The 19,522-nt window shown below is 36.1% G+C and overlaps 2 protein-coding genes across 6 annotated transcripts in view; both read left to right on the top strand.

Annotated features, from left to right (window-relative positions):
• The window catches only part of itsn1 (intersectin 1 (SH3 domain protein)), a 53,521-nt gene extending 41,388 nt beyond the window's left edge, over positions 1–12,133 (top strand). For 2 of the 4 annotated variants that reach the window (XM_067403942.1, XM_067403943.1), the window contains 11 exons: positions 3,060–3,181; positions 3,420–3,526; positions 3,823–4,006; positions 4,225–4,323; positions 5,481–5,648; positions 6,328–6,540; positions 6,644–6,765; positions 6,891–6,973; positions 7,068–7,151; positions 7,245–7,418; positions 9,668–12,133. In XM_067403942.1, the coding sequence (XP_067260043.1) occupies positions 3,060–3,181; positions 3,420–3,526; positions 3,823–4,006; positions 4,225–4,323; positions 5,481–5,648; positions 6,328–6,540; positions 6,644–6,765; positions 6,891–6,973; positions 7,068–7,151; positions 7,245–7,418; positions 9,668–9,816 (1,505 nt within the window). In that variant the 3' untranslated portion in view covers positions 9,817–12,133. The remainder of the gene's footprint in view (positions 1–3,059; positions 3,182–3,419; positions 3,527–3,822; positions 4,007–4,224; positions 4,324–5,480; positions 5,649–6,327; positions 6,541–6,643; positions 6,766–6,890; positions 6,974–7,067; positions 7,152–7,244; positions 7,419–9,667) is intronic. The other 2 variants (XM_067403941.1, XM_067403944.1) reach the window with 2 other exon arrangements.
• Positions 12,134–12,341: 208 nt separating this feature from the next.
• On the top strand, positions 12,342–18,212 carry si:dkey-22n8.3 (platelet binding protein GspB). Of its 2 annotated transcripts, XM_067402592.1 has the most exons (7): positions 12,342–12,596; positions 12,737–12,805; positions 13,305–13,410; positions 14,969–16,246; positions 17,662–17,725; positions 17,836–17,960; positions 18,048–18,212. In XM_067402592.1, exons 2-7 carry the CDS (start codon positions 12,764–12,766, stop codon positions 18,077–18,079), a joined length of 1,647 nt encoding a protein of 548 aa, XP_067258693.1. In that variant the 5' UTR covers positions 12,342–12,596; positions 12,737–12,763; the 3' UTR covers positions 18,080–18,212. The 2 variants fall into 2 exon arrangements, with proteins under 2 accessions (XP_067258693.1, XP_067258692.1); XM_067402591.1 differs by having other exon boundaries at positions 17,836–18,190.
• The last annotated feature ends 1,310 nt before the right edge of the window (positions 18,213–19,522 follow it).

Raw genomic sequence — 19,522 nt, 5'->3', positions numbered from 1 at the left:
GTTGGATATATGTGGACTTCATGTAGAATGCTATTGTGTGTCATTCAGAACAACCCCTCCCCCCTCACCCCTTCCAATACACACAGGTGCTGTTAGTCAATTTGACGGACAAGATGGACATCTCAGTTCATCCGGTCCAGTCACATGCCTCTCTGTGTCATTGTTTGTTACATGTTCATACCAAAACAGTGGATGGATTGATTTGTGTTTGTGTGCTTGCTTGTCTCTTGTTTTGTTTTCGTTTGGTTTTTGTTTTTAGTTTGTTCTTCATTTTGATTGTTTCGTTGTGTCACTGTGACGGGGGTTGAGAATTGGTGTTGCAAACCAAAAAAACTGCACAACTGCCACTTAAGGTTAATGGTACAGTGAGAGACAAAGTGCGTACATAATGTATAAAATGTTGCTGTAAGGGACGTACTCCCTCACATGATTGGGTTTTCGGGGGTTCATTGCTTGTACAATTGTATTTCCCATATAGATGGATGAATGCTTTTTTCTTTTTTTCTTTTTTTTTTTTGTATTCTCAATCGTTTGCTGTCATCATTCTGTCATGTTGATTGAACTTGCAATTATTTTTGAAATGTTGTTGATTTGAGAACACTAGATTTCAAGTTGTTCTTGATACAACAGCTCACTATTTTTATAATGATCAAAAAAATGTTATGCATAGTGTTTTAAAAAAAAAAATCCACTGCAGTATGTACACCGTCCTTTACTGGAAAACATAAAAATGGAAGTACAAGTAGTATGTAGAGAGCATTTAGAAAGTCCAAATTTTATGAAATTTAATTGTCATGCTTTGACTGAAACCCTAAACTGCATTACGTAAAAGATTAATGTACTGAATATAAGCTTAATACCCTTCTAATCACAAATGCTTATGAATAAATAGATGTTTACAAGTGCAACATGAAAGACTGGAATTTTCTTTTACATATAAGAACAAAAATCTGAGTTTTTGGGCCATTAGATGATCCAATGTAGGAAAAAAAAGCATGGCATTCATTTTTACTCCAGTATTGTACTTGCAACACATGAACTCTGATTTTATTTCTTTCTTTTTTTTATCTGCCTCATAACAGTATTGTAATTTTAATGCTGAAAAACAAGACATGAAATTCCTTCCAAGTTTATTTCATGTCTGTGTGGTTCTTTATTGGTTCCACAGTGTGGAAGTATTTTAGGTTGCTGCTTTATTATTGGCTGGATGGACTGTCCATCATGCCCGTGATCAGTCTGTTGCAAGGTTTTCTTTTGTTTTTATTTTGAGTGAACATAACCATCCTCGGGCTACAGAAGCACAACTGCTTCTTTCCCATCAGATATTTGCAATACTGTGTAATAAAATGCATTTGTTCTGAATATCTCACAACAATGTCCAAAACATTAACCAATGTACTTGATTATTAAAGCATTTTATCAGAAAATAAAATGAATGTACAGTTAAAAACTCAACTATATACATCAATTCCTAGCTTTAAAAAAAGTGTCATACCACCTTTATAAAAAATGATGTGTAACCATTAAAGAACTCCATGGCAACTGCAGACTGGCTTATTTATTTTTAATCTGCTACCACATGAAGTGATTGTGTCACTGCTAAACGCATAATGTTTTTGAATGTACAGTACCATGCTGTCATTTAATTCATGAGCCGCACAAATGGCAAGAAATGAGAATTGCTTGAGCAATATACCTGCATGCATATTCTATAGAAATGAACAAACAATTCTTAAACGCCTCTTATTTGATTCTGATTGGGCAATCACAGCGTTTTGCTGTCAAATATTTTTGTATAAATGAGCAAACGTGTTCATATATAACTGCTCGTATCACTCCGCCGTCTCTTTCTTCTCTCAAAATAAAGTAAGTTCAACTCAAATCAATGTTGCATGTTCAGTTATTTATTTGGTAAGTGTAACAAGCATCATGTTGGGTGCTTTATTTTAAGTCAATGATCGTACATTATTCCTTAAAATTAAATGTGGGAAAAAAAAAAAAATCAGCATTTATTTCCAATATTATTCTTACCAAAGTAATATCGCTTCCACTTGAGTTAAGCTTTCTTAACTGCTATGTATAACATTCAAATGAATGATTTGATACAATGCACTTATTGTGTACATGCATGTTTTTACATTGTACTTATATTCAGTGTTGGGGAAAGTTACTTTTAAAAGTAATGAATTACAATATCATGTTACTCCCTAAAAAATTAATTGCGTTACTTGTGTAAAGTAATGTTACGTTACTTTTACATTACTTTTTATTATCTGGGCTGCTTGTTTATTCTTATAACAACAAAAAAAGTTGTATTTTTGGAAAATGTAAAGACCTTTTCACACTAAAAATTAAATTAATAAGCCTCAGGCTGAAGGAAATGCAAATTCACACCTGTACAGTAGAGGGCGCAGCTCAAACAAACCTTTAAGATGTGCTGCCATTCTGGATTACACAAGAATAGGATGCAGGAGAAGAAGTAAAGGAATAAATGTATGTTCACATTTAGTCTAGAATTGGCCTAGAATAACCATCATGTTCACACAGCGCACACAACACCTCTGCATTTACTCCTGATTTCTCTCAACATGGGCACAGGAGAACTGTCAGTCAATACATGGGAAAACTTAAGTTACTTATTTGAAAAAGTAACTCAGATATTTTGTTGTAAATTTAAAAGTAATGCATTACTAGTTACTTGAAAAAAAGTAATCTGATTACGTAACTCGAGTTACTTGTAATGCGTTACCCCCAACACTGCTTATATTAAAAAAACCTTCATGTAATTACAGCTGTAATTAATTTATGTAATTTCATCCATAATTACACTGTTATACCTCTTAACCGTATTTGTAGTACAACAAGCACAATAAGTACATTATATCTAACTATGTTTTGTTTATATAAGTACATCGTAGTTAAATCACTTAATATTATGTGTGACCACGCTATCAGCTTGTTGTAACTGAATTAATATACTAATTCATTATTAATCTTATTTTTAATGTATTAATCTAAGCATGAGATTTGACTGTGCATGACCTCTGTGCATTTCACAGGGTGTGCCGACCTCCACCTGCTTGACATGCTGACGCCAATGGAACGGAAGAGGCAGGGATACATACATGAACTTATTGTTACAGAGGAGAACTATGTCAATGACCTGCAGCTAGTTACTGAGGTAAAACTCGGAGGAAATTAAAGTTTAATCAGGCTTATAGACTGGCAAAGATCAACAGTCTAGTCGTCAGGGTGGTTGTCTGTATGATGTTCATTATAAAGTCATCCCAGGAAGATGGAATAGCTGAGGTGATGCCATTTAATGAATGTGTATTATCTATATTATGCTAGTTTGCAATGAAGTTGATAGAGAGAATTTCATATAGGAAAATGTATATATATTTATGGTTTGCTTTCAGACTTTCCAGAAGCCTCTGCTGGACTCGGAATTGTTGACGGAGAAGGAGGTGGCCATGATCTTTGTCAACTGGAAAGAGCTGATCATGTGCAACATTAAACTGCTCAAGTACGCCACCTTTTGGTTAATACAATGGATATCCTTACCTCATCATTAGTCACCATGCAATTAACCCCTGATTTAAAGCTTCCTCTTTGCTTATTCCATGATGGAAACTGCTCTAAAGTCATTAATGAGAATGCAGTGCAAAGTAATGTGGCATGTCAGGTCAATTAATTAAATATTCACACTTCACAGCTTTATTAAACAGATGTTAAGACAACTATAAGAATAGATCGGATGTAATTCCATATAATGAGCATTACGTGGCTTACCCAGAATGCCCCATCTAACTGTCTCTCCAGGGCGTTGCGGGTGAGGAAGAAGATGTCAGGTGAGCGCATGCCGGTGAAGATGATTGGTGACATCCTGACCGCTCAGCTTGTTCACATGCAGCCGTACATCCGCTTCTGCAGCTGCCAGCTCAACGGCGCAACCCTCATTCAGCAGAAAACGGACGAGGTGCCCGAATTCAAAGAGTTTGTTAAGGTGAGACTAGCGAAAAGTCAACCATTTGATCCATAGTTATCTGTTTCTAATCCAGTTTCCCTCTTTATTGTGGTAATGTTTGCAATTTTTAATTGAAAATACACCTCATTTTAAATAATTTTAACAAGATTTTTTATATTTTCTGAAAAAAAAAAAATGCTATGATGTTGCATGATTGCTGTTTTGTGCATTTTTATGCCTGTTTGCTTGTTTTACAGAGGTTGGCAATGGACCCTCGCTGTAAGGGAATGCCTCTGTCAAGTTTCCTTCTTAAACCCATGCAGAGAGTCACCCGATACCCGCTCATCATCAAAAACGTATGTACACGCTTACAATCTAGTTAATTGACTATTTCCTGGCTACTATAAGAACCAACAACACATTGAAAACAAACATAACTCTATCATCTACAAAAGCACATAAAGAAATCAGTTTTTATGTCTCAAAATTCTGACTTTTTTTCTCAGAATTGCAAGATATAAACTCACAAAAAGTCAGAATTGTTGGATAAAAATGTGAGAAAAATGTCAAAATTGTTGGCTGACATTTTTTCTCAGAACTGCGAGTTTATTTTTTAGAATTGCGAGATATGAACTCGCAATTGCGAGAAAAATGTCAATTGCCGGCTGACTTTTTTTCTCAGAATTGCGAGTTTATATTTCAACTGTGACTATTTCTCAGAATTTAGATATAAACACATAATTGCGAAATATAAGGTCAGAATTGTGAGATATAAACTCGCAATTGCAGGGAAAAAAGTCGGAATTACAAGATCAATTGTCAGCTGACTTTTTTTTTCAGATTTGCGAGTTTATATTTCAACTGTGACTTTTTCTCAAGAGTTGTACGTTTATTTTTCAGAATTGAGATATAAACTCGTAATTGCGAAATATAAGGTCAGAATTGTGAGATATAAACTCGCAATTGCAGGGAAAAAAGTCGGAATTACAAGATCAATTGTCAGCTGACTTTTTTTTTCAGATTTGCGAGTTTATATTTCAACTGTGACTATTTCTCAGAATTGAGATATAAACTCATAATTGCGAAATATAAGGTCAGAATTGCGAGTTATAAACTTTTTCTTTGAGAAAAAAAAGCCAGAATTGTCAGATGACTTTTTTCTTAGAAACCTCGCAATTGTAACTGTTCCTCAGAATGGCAAGTTTATTTCTCAGAATTGATATATAAACTTGCAATTGCGATTGCGTCAGAATCGTCAGCTGATTTAATTTCTTAGAATTGTGAGTTTATATCTCGTAATTGTGACTATTTGAGAATTGTGATATAAACTCACAATTGCGAGTTATAAAGTCAGAATTGCAAAATATAAACTCCCAATTCTGAGAAGAAAAGTCGCAATTACCTTTTTTTATTCTGTGACAGAAACAAACTTCCATAATTTTCACATCACTTCCCATTAGCTTCATGTATCTGGGAGCATCGTCTCATGTTTTTTCTCTCTCCTCATGCACAGATTATAGAGAACACTCCAGAAAGCCACCCGGACCACAGTCACCTGCGGCTGGCTCTGGAGAAGGCTGAAGAGCTGTGCTCACAGGTCAACGAAGGAGTGCGTGAAAAAGAAAACTCAGACCGGCTGGAGTGGATCCAGGCACATGTGCAGTGTGAGGGGCTGTCAGAGGTACCAGAACACAAACCTGCTGCATAAACACAGCCACTTAGTAAAATAAACTTTTTTCACTGAATTGTATTTAATTACCTTTCAGATATTTTAAAAAGAGTCTATTTTGGTCTGCGCACCAGTAAAACAAATCCATAAACGTATCTCTTATGCTCACCAAGGCTGCATTTATTTGATCAAAAATACGTTAAAAACAGTAATACAGTAAAATTACAATTTAAAATAACCATTGTCTGTTTTGATATATTTTAAAATGTAATTTATTCCTGTGATCAAAGTTGAATTTTCAGCATCATTACTCCAGCCTTCAGTGTCACATGATCCTTCAGAAATCATTCTAATATGCTGATTTGCTGTTCAAGAAACATTTACTATTATTATTAATGTTGAAAACAGCTGTGTGGCTTAATATTTTTTGTGGAAACCATGATAGTTTTTTCCAGGATTCTTTGATGAATTGAAAGTTCCAAAGAACAGCATTTTTTAAAAATAGAAATCTTTTATAATATTATAAATCTTTTGTCACTTTTGATCAATTTAATGTGTCCTTGCTGAATAAAAGTTTTAATTTCTTTCCAAAACCATCTTACTGACTCCAAACTTTTGAATGTAGTGTGTATTTGTCAAGCTGTTCTCATGACAATTTCATTACAATAAAAGTTTCTCTCCCTCTTTACAGCAACTTGTGTTCAACTCGGTTACAAACTGCCTGGGCCCTCGGAAGTTCCTACACAGTGGAAAACTCTACAAAGCCAAGAGCAACAAGGAGCTTTACGGCTTCCTGTTTAATGACTTCCTGCTCCTCACACAGATCATCAAACCTCTGGGCTCGTCTGGAATGGACAAAGTCTTCAGTGCGAAATCCCACCTGCAGTATCGCATGTACAAAACGGTGAGACATTCTTAAAAATCGTATTTATTTGCAATCATTTTTTACCTTTAATATAATATTTGGTCCTTGACCTTTAACCTGACTCGTTGACCTCTCTCTGCAGCCCATCTTTCTTAATGAGGTGCTGGTGAAGCTTCCAACTGATCCTTCTGGAGATGAACCCATATTCCACATATCTCACATAGACAGAGTCTACACTATACGTGCTGAGAGCATCAATGAACGGTATTAACTAATTATTAGTTTTTTCATTAGATCTGTACCATTATCCTGCAAAATATGTGCTCATATTCTCTTATAAATGCTGTAAATCACATATTTTGACAATGTTCCATCCTGTAATCCTACAGGACAGCTTGGGTACAAAAGATCAAAGCCGCTTCTGAGCTTTTCATCGAAACAGAGAAGAAGAAGCGAGAGAAAGCCTACTTGGGTCTGTCTCACATATTTCCTCACTGCATTAATAAAGCTATGAATGCTCTGAGTGTTTGCTAAGAACTGGTTTTGTGTTACTATTATGTTTGCAGTAAGGTCTCAGAGGGCCACTGGTATCGGGCGGCTAATGGTGAACATTGTTGAAGGCATTGAGCTGAAACCTTGCCGCTCAAATGGTAAAGAATGAATACTATATGCTATAAGGTGCTTAACTAAGTTATAAGCATTCTGATAATATTGACCATATCGTAAATGTCCACTGTGCGCAGGTAAGAGTAACCCGTACTGTGAGGTGACGATGGGCTCTCAGTGTCATGTCACTAAGACACTACAGGACACCCTGAACCCCAAATGGAACTCAAACTGCCAGTTCTTCATCAAAGACCTGGAGCAGGACGTGCTGTGTGTCACTGTGTTCGAGAGGGATCAGTTCTCCCCGGACGGTCAGTATACTGAAAATATACTCATTCACATGCTTGCTTATTTATACATGTGTACTCTCACATATAATTGTACACCTTGCTAGTACCAGGTTTGACCCCTTTAGCCTTCAGAACTGCCTTAATTCTTCATGGAATAGAATCAACTAGGCCATTTGATATGGTGAATATAGTGAAAGTATAGTGAACTCAAGAAACCAGTTTGAGATAATTTGAGCTTTGTGACATGGTGTGTTACGCTGCTGGAAGAAGCCATCAGATGATACACTGTGGTCATAAAGGGACGAACATGGTCAGCAACAATACTCAGGTAGGCTGTGGCATTTAAACAACGCTCAATCGGTACTAAGGAGCCCAAAGTGTGAAAATCCCCAACACCATTATACCACCTGCAGCCTGAATCTTTGATAAAAGGCAGGATGGATCCATGCTTTCATGTTGTTTACACCAAACTCTGACCCTACTATCTGAATGTCACAGCAGAAATCAAGACTCATCAGATCAGGCAACATTTTTCCAATCTTCTGTTGTCCAGTTTTGAATTGTAGCCTCAGTTTCCAGTTGCACCCGGTGTGATCTTCTGCTGCTGCAGCCCATCTGCTTCAAGGTTTGACGTGTTTAGAGATGCTCTTCTGCAGACCTCGGTTGTAATGGGTGTTTATTTGAGCTACCGTTGCCTTTCTATCAGCTCGAGCCATTGTCCTCTGGCATCAACGAGGCATTTTCACCCATAGAAGTGCTATTTACTGAATATTTTCTCATTTTCTGACTTTTCTCTGTAAACCCTAGAGATGGCTGTGCGTGAAAATCCCAGTAGATCGGCAGTTTCTCAGACCAGCCCGTCTGGCGCCAATGACCATGCCACGTTCAAAGTCACTTAAATGATTTTTCTTCCCTATTCTGAGGCTCAAATTGAACTTCAGCAGCTCGTCTTGACCATGTCTACATGCCTAAATGCACAAAGCTGCTGTCATGTGACTGGCTGATTAGATATTTGCATTTGAAACAGATGTACCTAATAAACTGGTCAGTGAGTGTATATATAAAATAGGTTACAGAAATATTTTTCAACTGATGATAACAATATAATATATACTATTATATATATATATTATATATAATATATAGATCTAAACCCTATTGGAGGAGCGCAAGGTCTCTAACATCCACCAGCTCTGTGATGGAAGAGGACTCCAGTGGCAACCTGTGAAGCTCTGGTGAACTCCATGCCTAAGAGGGTTAAGACAGTGCTGGAAAATAATGGTGGCCACACAAAATATTGACACTTTGGGCCCAATTTGGACATTTACACTAAGAGGTGTACTCACTTTTGTGACCAGCGGTTTAGACATTAATGGCTGTGTTGAGTTATTTTGAGGGGATGGCAAATTTACACTGTTATACAAGCTGTACACTCACTATTTTACATTGTAGCAAACTGTCATTTCTTCAGTCTTGTCACATGAAAAGATATAATAACATATTTACAAAAATGTGAGGGGTGTACTCACTTCTGTGTGATACTATATGTGTATATATATATATATATATATATATATATATATATATATATATATATATATATATATATAATATAATTTAATAAAAATAAATCTCCAAACTTTTGAAAGCTAGTGTGTGTATATATATATATGCACACACACACACACACACACACACACACACACACACACACACACACTAGCTTTCAAAAGTTTGGAGATTTATTTTTATTAAAATAATGCTTTTTTCAGTAAAGATAAATTAAATTGATCAAAAGTGACATCTACATTGGTACAAAATCATTTTTATTTAGAATAAATGCTGTATGTGTATATATATATATATATATATATATATATATTATATATTATATATATATATCACAGTTTCCACAAAGATATTTAGCAGCACAACTGTTTTCAACATAATAACAAATGTATCTTGAGCAGCAAATCAGCATATTAGAATGATTTATGAAGGATCATGTGACACTGAACACTGGAGTAATGATGCTGAAAATTCTGCTTTTTAAAAATAAAATAGAAAACAGATATTTTAAATAGTAATAATTTTACAAAATTGCTTTTTTATTGTATTTTTGATGTGATAAATTCAGCTTTGGTGAACAAAAAATATGTTTAACATTTACCCCAAACATTTGAACAATTGTGTATAAACATAACCACGTACATTTTTTCTCTCTCTTTCTCTCTACATCTTTCACCCCATTCTATTTCCTGTCTTGTTAGATTTCTTGGGCAGGACGGAGATTCGGCTGGCCGACATCAAGAAGGACCAGGGCTCGAAGGGCCCCATCACCAAGCGTCTGCTGTTACACGAAGTCCCAACGGGAGAGATTGTGGTGCGACTGGACCTTCAGCTCTTTGACGAACCCTGACCCACGTTGTTTGACCTGACCATTTGACCCCCAGATTCAATATCTGCTACTCCTCCGTGCTGAAAGCCCACCAGCCTAGTGTGACAATCTCACCCAGCACCATGAAACCCAAAGTGTGAATGTGTGTATTTGCACAAGCATCTGTGAGTCTGCAAAAAGCTGTAACAGTCTTAATCAGTGATCCCCATTGGATTCTTATTGTCCTAGGTACCGCTTCAAGACAAGTCAAGTGTGTGAGTGAAAATGAAGGAGGGGAAGTTTCAGTTCTACATTGATGTAAAGGATGTCTCAGGATGCTGTAAGTCTTAAAGGGTCAAACGTACAGTAGTTGTTTAATGCTCTAATGACCCGGGAACAGTAGTGCCATTTGATGCAATATTCATACAAATGCTGTGCCATTCCAGTGAAAGTCTCATGGGTGAATCTCACAAATCTCTTATTAACATAATTACAAAAAAAAATCTCTCATTCTCATTACTGTAATGCAAAAAAATAGTGATAATATTTAAATTAAGTGTTTAGACATCATGGTAGTATTTGTTTTACTGCCTTGGTTATGCTAGTTTACATAAAATTAAAATTACCACCATTTTAAAAAAAATTAACAGGATTCATTTTTAATGCAAACTATTTTGAGGTTTTTGGGGCAACCTGAACATGTTTTTGTGAGATTCATTCAATAGTCTTACTGACTATTTAACATTTATTCCATAATTTCAGTCATTAACACTACAAACTAAAACCAGGTTTTGTTGGCAAACCTTTCTAATGTCAACCCATTCATTTATTTAATTTTATTTATTTTTTTATCTATTTTTCGTGAAAGAGACTGGTGACAGTTCAACAACTGAATGTACGCGATACGTTTGTTTTTGAGGGTCCATTAAACGTGAGCATGTTCAGGAAAATTTACAGCAAGTCTCGAGAAGATACAGCCACAAACGCTCCGTGGAAAGACTATTTTGAAAATTGTTATATGTTTTTCAGCATCTTTTGTCATGTAACTTTTATTTATTTTTATGTTTTTGAGAATGGGACGCATCTCAGAGCCCAACAGAAATATCATAGCAGGTCTCAAGGGACATTAGAAGAATTTCCGAACGTGTCAAATATCTCTGAAATATCCCTAAATGGCTAATATATCCGGTGGCTGTATGAGTTTTGATTTTAGCAATAATTCAGCCAGATGTTCTTCGGTTTCTCCCCTTATGTTCTTAGTTTTATTGTGGTACATCACAAAGTAAACTATTTAATATATAGTACTGTATTTAAGTTTGAAACTGCATAACTAATGACAACAGTTTGTTTTTGACTGATGTATGTTTATTTTTTATTATTTTTATTTTATTCTTGTGCTGTTATTAGGCATTAGTGATCAACACTGTAGGATTTGTCATATTTGTACAATTGAGAGATGTCAGTTCATATGTTATGTTCTTCCTTTTTTGTTGCTTATTTTACAAAAAAAATGGGATTTAGTGCTTAAGTTGGAAGGTTGCAGCATGTAGAAATGATGTTGAAACAATTCTAAATGAACCAGAGAGCAAAAGGGATCAATCATATCTGCTGCAAATGTCTTCGGTTCTCCAGAAAGTGCCATCCTTACATAGATGATGGAATGTGTTGAATTTGTGAGGGTCTTATTTGTTCGATTACTACACTACTGAGCCTGAGAAAGGTGCTGTTTCTTTTTGGACTGTAACAGGGATCGGTTTTGTTTAATTTGTGTGTGTGTATGAGTGTGTTTTCCTGTCTAGATGCAATAGACACATTAATATTCCACTGCTGTGCTAGTGAGATGCCAGAGTGATCAAGGAAAACAGCTATTGTGGGGCCAGCAAGTTATTCCACTCGGTTTTTCTATGTATGTGTGTGTGTGTGTATGTGAGAAAGAGTGACTCTTAGTGCTTTGAATGCTTTCTGCTGGGTCACTTTCCCAAACCTCATCTCCAAGTACATTTTAGACAATGCAAGGGGTCATGGTCACACATCTTTACCCTGTATTATTCTCCTGGCGTTCCCTCATCTCTTTATCACTCACTGTACATTTCAGACCTGAAGATTTTCCCCCAACTTCATTATTTTTTAATAAGCAAAGTCCCATTGATTGAACAGTAATATATGTGTCTATGTTTAAAACTTTGAATGGAGTATAATATATTACAAATTGAGAAGTAAATATGTTGATAACAGCGTATTGTTATCAATTTAGAAGCAGTGTGTTGTCTTAATGTTGCAAATAAAACTCAACTGGACCAAGCTAAAGTCGTCCAAATTATTATTATGTAGTGGTACTAGAACTTTTTTCGTTTCATACAGTGTTTTACTACTCTTTCAAAACGAGCATACATGTTTAGTAAAAAGAATACCATGGATTTCTTTGAAAATTTGATATCATATCAAAGCATTTTACTTTTTGTTGGGTCTATTTTATCTACATTGTGAGAAAAGAGAATACTTCACAGTGGCACGCGACTCACGTACGGACACGCGCAGCATGTTTCACAGGGGGCGTGCCAGTCCGATTACGCAACGTCTTATGGCTTCACGGACGAATTTGAACAACAACCTGATCAATTTTATGCAAACGTTTTTGCCCTTTAAGTACATTAATCCTGTTTTCATTGGCTGTACAGCCGTTGTTAAATGAGAGCCTTTGAATTCAGTTTTAACTACCATTGAACGGCATGTCCTGATTTCCGATGGACAAGTAAACAAGCGGTGTCTATGAAAAACACGGTCGAAGAGTCGAAAGAGAGCAGCACAAAAGCGCTGAAAGGGTAAAAACACTCTGGATTGCCATCAATATGGTCATTTCGTACTGCTTTATACTCTTGGTTAAAGAAAACTCGTGTTTTGTTTTGCACGTTCACTGTCCTCATTGTGTAACTGTACTGTTTTTCCTCTCCACCATAAAAAGGAGCCATCAAGTGTACACTTCTTAGGGATGTTCGCAATTATGTGCTTCCAGAGAGTTCGCCGTTTGAAGGTACATGTTCATTACTGTCACTCAACTTGAACAGTATCTAACTCAAAATTGTGAACAGGCGCTTTCCACAACTAGTAGATGCCCAGTGCTTGTTTTCAAATCAGTAAAGATACAAAGTATTACATGTTTTCCTTAAACTATTATATAATAAAATATGTATCTAGCATGAAAACGTAATAGCACGAGCCCTCTTACCTTAGTGGTCTGGAATCTTTATAATCTGTAAAACTGCCATGCCATCCATTGTAAATAACAATAATAATTTAATTATTAACATACATTTAATAAAATTGTGACTCCTATCGTTTTGATTGACATCATGACAAGTAATTAAGTAATCAGAAATAAATTATATTTTGGTATTATGATAAATGTAAATAAAAAAATCTCAAATTTGTGGAAAGTCTCTTTAAATCTCTTCAAATCCAAATGTCAGCTAATGAAAAAATGGCAGAAATCTATGCTGCAAATCATATGACCTTGTGTGTCTTTAATTCAGTTCCTTTGGTTGGAAGGTTCTTGGATTCAAAGGAAAGTTCCTGCATTGACACCGCTCTGCACCAAAGCAAAAAATGTCAAGAAGCCTGTCAGATATACAAGCATAAGTAAGTTTTATTGACTTTTTGTCGTGTGTGGTGTCTTATTTTAGAAATATATTGATGAACTTTAAAACATAAAGGTACTTTATTGGCAGATTTCATGAAGAACCTTTAACATCCATGGGACCTTTCCATTGCACAAAAGTAGTTTTATAGAGGAAAAAATGTGGTTGTTTTAAGAACTTTTCACTGAAAGGGAAACCCAAAACTTTATTTTAAAATTCAACATGACATGAGAAGAGATATCACTGCAAGTGGAAGAGAAATTACTTTAACAATAACAAGGGCACATAAAAAAAAAAAAGATAAATCATTTATTATAAATACTACAAAATTCCATAAAAATAGAAGAACTGTACATTTTTTATGTCATGGTGACTTAAAGGGTTAGTTCACCCAAAAATGAAAATTCTGTCATTTATTACTCACCCTCATGTCGTTCCACACCCGTAAGACCTTCGTTAATCTTCAGAACACAAATTAAGATATTTTTGATGAAATCCGATGGCTCTGTGAAGCCTTCATAGGGAGCAATGACACTTCCTCTCTCAAGATCCATAAAGATACTAAAACCATATTTAAATCAGTTCATGTAAGTACAGTGGTTCAATATTAATATTATAAAGAGACGAGAATACTTTTGGTGCACCAAAAAAAAAACAAAATAAAGACTTATTTAGTGATGGCCGATTTCAAAACACTGCTTCAGGAAGCATCGGAGCATAAATGAATCAGTGTGTCAAATCAGCTGTTCAGAGCGCCAAAGTCACGTGATTCCAGCAGTTTGTCAGTTTGACACGATCCGAATCCTGATTCGATACGCTGATTCATAACGCTCCTGAAGCTTCCTGAAGCAGTGTTTTGAAATCGACCATCACTATATAAGTCATTTGGCGCACCAAAAATATTCTCGTCGCTTTATAATATTTATATTGAACCACTGTACTCACATGAACCGTTTTAAATATGTTTTTAGTACATTAATGGATCTTGAGAGAGGAAATGTCATTGCTGGCTATGGAGGCCTCACGGAGCCATCGGATTTCAACAAAAATATCTTAATTTGTGTTCCAAAGATGAACAAAGGTGTGGAACGGCAATAAGGGTAAGTAATAAATGACAGAATTTTTGGGTGAACTAACCCTTTAAGAGTGTAACCAAAATGGTGAACGTGATTTAACCAAGTACAACATGTTCCTGAATCAACATTTTTATTGATCCTGATACAATATTCCAATCAACCAATCAGATTTGAGGGACAAGTTTACCATTTATATCAAGTTTAGGCTTACAACCAGGATTAGGTGCCTCTACATCAGTATTATTCACCTATCATTTCCCAAAGATTTTATGGATATGGGTAGGGTTATGGGTAGGGTTAGGTTTAAGTTTAGGGATAGGACAAAAATTTTCAGACAGGAATGTTGTTCCAGCATTAAGAAAATATGTTGACCCAAATCACAGTGACCATGAAAAACACATTTGCTTTGTGCACAGACTTATATGAGTGATTTTTTTTCATGCTTCAGTTACATATATTAATATAATGTTATCTTTACCCTAGAGAAAGCGAAACCAAAAACTATAAATGATATTGCCAGATTACTGCAGCAAAAGACAAAGGAGACCAAAGAAAGGAAACAATCGGTGATCCCTGCATTGAAAGCTGCTACAAGTACAACCAAACCGGCTACACCACATCAGTTGAATGACCAGAGCGATGCCAAAGCAACCATTGTTTCCAATGCAAAAGTTCAAACTTCTACCAGCACCCTTCCAGCAATTGTTACTGTGGAATGTTCTTCAGAATCTGCGACTCTTGTGGACACTAAACCTGTTCAGTACATTGTAGATGTAGAAGCAGTTACAGGTTCTTCTCTAAATGTGGCCTCCAAATTGCCTGTAGCAGCGAGCAGAACTTTCTGTGAAACCACACCTGACACTGTCCTAATAGATTCTGCTGTGGATTTTGCATATTCAAAATGTGTTGACCAAATGGCCATGGAAGGTCTGCATAATAAGACATGCAGTGAAATTTCAAATGCAACAGATGCGGCACCCAAAGCTGTTGATTCAGGTGTAGAGTCGCCCATTAGTAATGTTCCACAAGAGGCTTCAACTCAAGAAGATACGAATGCAAATATCAGTCAAGTTCCTGAGCTGTCTTCAACAAACACCAAAGAAATCAGTCCATCTTCTGAGGATGTTGCTTCTGCCTCTAAAAAACTTAAACCAGAAGTAGATGAAATAGTTAATATGCCTAAAGTTACGGCAAATTCTGAAGTTTCATCTGCGCATGAGGACAGTCATCTGGAAGAGTCGTTTTCTGATTCAGAAGTTGTTACAGTGACCAATGCATCAACGTTTGTAAACACAGCACAAGCAAGGTACTCTTCACAACCTTCTCAATCTCAATACTTTATAGCTCCCAATTGGCCTTCAAATGTCAATGCAGACAAAACACCTTCTAGCGAACAGATCATCAATCAGGCAGTCGGCTCAGTTCCGGTTGGCGCAGCTGAGTCCATAATGGATATTTCCAGTGTTGAAGCTGTGGCAGTTGCCTGTGGTGAAGTTCCAACCCTTCGAGAAGTTTGTCATGAAGAAGCCATTCCAGTCTCTGACCCCATCCCAGAAGCCTCTTTATTTAAATCCACCGGTGATCTTCCTGCTGTTGAGACCATATCTGCATCTCTAAGTAAAGCTGTAAAGGTAGATGATATGTCAGAAATGTCTGGTGATGCTCAAAGCTCCATCAATCTGAAGGACCCAATTCTAGCACAAACTGATGTTTTAGAGGAAGAGATGCAGAAAGAAGAAGCATTTGAAGAGTTGCCTGAGGGTATGTCATCCCTGCTGCATTCAGTGCCTACATAAATCCATATTTTGTTTTTATTTTTTTATGCAACCTCCCCATTTTTTGTGGATAGTTATTTGTGGGAAAGTACTCCAAGATATTGCAAATGTTATATGTAAGCAATAAGGTACACAAGGCTGCAATAAGGTACTCGAAAGTCACTTATTCACGATACAGCACTAGCCTCGAGTACCTTATTGCTTTTATAAAACGATTACCACACAATGCAAATATTAAAGCCAAAAAATATATGTATTAATGCAACTATGAAGTAAAATCATTAAAAACCTTCCTTCCGCCAGATAAAATAGTCCCTGACCGTGAACAGCAACAGAAGTTACATTATTACACCATTAGATATCGGCAAAGACTGTCTTTTTGACTAAGTCAATCAGTATCGAAGACTTTTATATTGAAAAGACTGAATTGTTGTGAACACGGAACAAGACACAACTGACAAATGCTTTGACTAGCGCTGTCAGTCACGGGAAAACCTCTTAACTGTTAAAAGGACAAGATATCGCAGCGCAGCGGATATCGCATATTTATTATAAACATAGGACTGACCTGAAGGAAAATGCTAAATCTGAATGCAGGTAATAAACTCGCTCACTCATTATCTTTCTCACAATACTCTTCTACAGAATAAAGTAAGTTTCAATGAACAATATCAACTGAGAACACAGTTTACATTGCTAAGAGTGGTTGCTAAGGGTGTTGTGTAGTGATACACAGAACCGTTTGGTGAAGCGGTCATAGCCGTGTTTTATCGTGAATAAAACACTCAATGACAAGCATTACTGTTTTATAATATAAGATTCTCAAGCTCTAGACAGATGCAGTTTTCATAAATGCATCTTTTTATGCAATTCATTGTTGAAATACATTTACTTGAATCGTTACTTTGCCTTTAAGATTTTATAGTGCAACACAGACTCATAAGCTTTAAATGTTTCGTTTTTATATTTTAATGTTTTTGTTTGTATCTTGTCATGCTTGATGCATATCATGCATTTGTTATTATCATTTACTAAAATCCATTTATTTTAATACATTGCTGTCTGTATTGAATCAGCGTGGTTTTCTCTGTGGTAAAACCACAAAGTTGTGGAGGCTTTGTTTTCTTTTGAGCTATTCTGATCTTTACCACAAGAGGGTGGATTGATCCGTCTCTTGACATCATTTATTACAGATTTTTATGCAAATATGTTTATTGTGATTAAGTTGAAATGTATTAATATGTATAAATATTTTTACTTAAACACAAAATTCAGTAGAATTATAATTTGTATTTATCATCAAAGACAGAAAGCACATGTTAATTATAGCTAATATTGATATTTTAGAATTATTGGATGTTGAAGAGAAACAAAAAACAGTGATTTCTCTCTCATCTGCAGCACAGCTTGATCCAATACAGAGACTCTTTCTCGACAAGATACGGGAATACTCCGCAAAGAGCCAGTATGAAACACGTTCCATAAATCAAATAGCATTAAAACATTCCAATATAGACCCACATATTTTGAATACTGCATTTTTCACATTTAACCCTGTTTGTGTGGTCCACATAGAGCCTCTGGTGGTCTTGTAGATGCTGGACCAGAATATGAGAAAGCTTTCAATGAAGAACTAACCACACTCCAGAGACTCTATGGGGGTGGAGACTTAAGCAAGTTCCCAGAATTTAAGTTCTCCGGTGGGTATATTTTTGACTTTGTGTATTTAGAATGAATATTAAAGTTCAGATGATCTCAGAAAATGTTTTTTTCTTTCTTTTTTTCAGAGCCTGTACTGGATGAAAGCAGCTCAAAATGAAAAGCACACCATGGAAATATTCTATATTTTAAAATGCAATATTACATGAGTTTATAAATGGTTAACTTATTTGCAGTTACAGAACTGTACACAGAAAAAAATAAAAAATATTGTTTGACATTTCCAGACTGTTCTTCATTTAATGAAACGTTCTGAATGACAATTTAAAATTGCCAAGCACCGTGCAACATACATATTTTATAATATAGCCTGCATGTTACATTACATTGTCCCCACAGAAGTCTCCAGGGGGCGAGCACTTTTCCCTAAACAGTAATGTCTCCTCCCACCTCATAAATATTCATGAGCAAAGTTGCCTGCGTGCCGTTACGCTGTGACGACATGGAAGAACTGCGGGTCCCGATTGCTGCAGCCGCTTGTCATTGTGACGAAGATTGGCACTAAGGTAAGCTGTCACTCAAAATCTTCTTTTCCGACTCCCTATCAATCAGGCGATCTGGGCCGCACACTAAAAATGCACTCGGCACATAAGATCGAGCTTCCGTGGGAGGTGCGCGGTCAGGATGGTTTTAGCCTGAAATCAGATGTTTGGACGGCGGTTTCGGGGGAGATTTTCTGGCTCGAGACACAGTCAAGGCCCAGCTCTTTTTTTATGATCTTTTGTAGAAGTGCGAATGGCGGCGGCACTGGTGGGGAGGGATAGTCCGATGTCCCTTAGATTGATTGATAGGCGATTATGGGCAGGCTTTTTATTATATTTAAAGAGACAGAGACGATAATTTTATAAGTCAGCTAAAACTCAAGAAGGCTGATGTTTTTCGTTATGACGCAGGTTATGTACTATAATTGTATATTGATTGCGCCAGCGGATCTTATGGGTGTTTAGCGCTTCGAATAAAACACTAAGTTACATAGATATGAACATACATAGGCAATGGGTTAGAGCAGAGACTCAGTGCAAACATGGCGCCTACAGTAATACAGAGGATGAGATACAGTCATCTGTGGCTGAAGAAGATATAAGACCACATTACGAGAAATTAATCATTCCGGAACGTTAATAAGCAAATCGATTATGTTTTTAAATGTAGATATTTTCTGTTGGTCAAACCCAATTCAGAGTGAATCACTCATTGAAGTAGTATTGCAGTGCAGATACATCACGACGGCGATATTTTACGATGTTTCTATTTATATCTCGTATTTGTATTCGTCTGATCGCAAAGACCACTGCAGATGTTTGTCCAATTCACCATACAAGTTTATTTTGAAGAACATGAATGTTACTCTATGAATAAAACAATACTTTATGCCTCGTTTTTGTCACTTGTATGCAGCGCATAAACTTTTGATTCACAGCGCGTGCAGAAAAAAACGGTCGTTTGTAACGGTCGATGCGATTTTTATCGATTATATATATATATATATATATATATATATATATATATATATATATACATATATATACACACACACAATTTA

The sequence above is a fragment of the Chanodichthys erythropterus genome, chromosome 12 (genome assembly GCF_024489055.1).
Source record: "Chanodichthys erythropterus isolate Z2021 chromosome 12, ASM2448905v1, whole genome shotgun sequence".
NCBI lineage: Eukaryota > Metazoa > Chordata > Actinopteri > Cypriniformes > Xenocyprididae > Chanodichthys > Chanodichthys erythropterus.
This window is presented reverse-complemented; position numbering and strand designations above follow the sequence as displayed.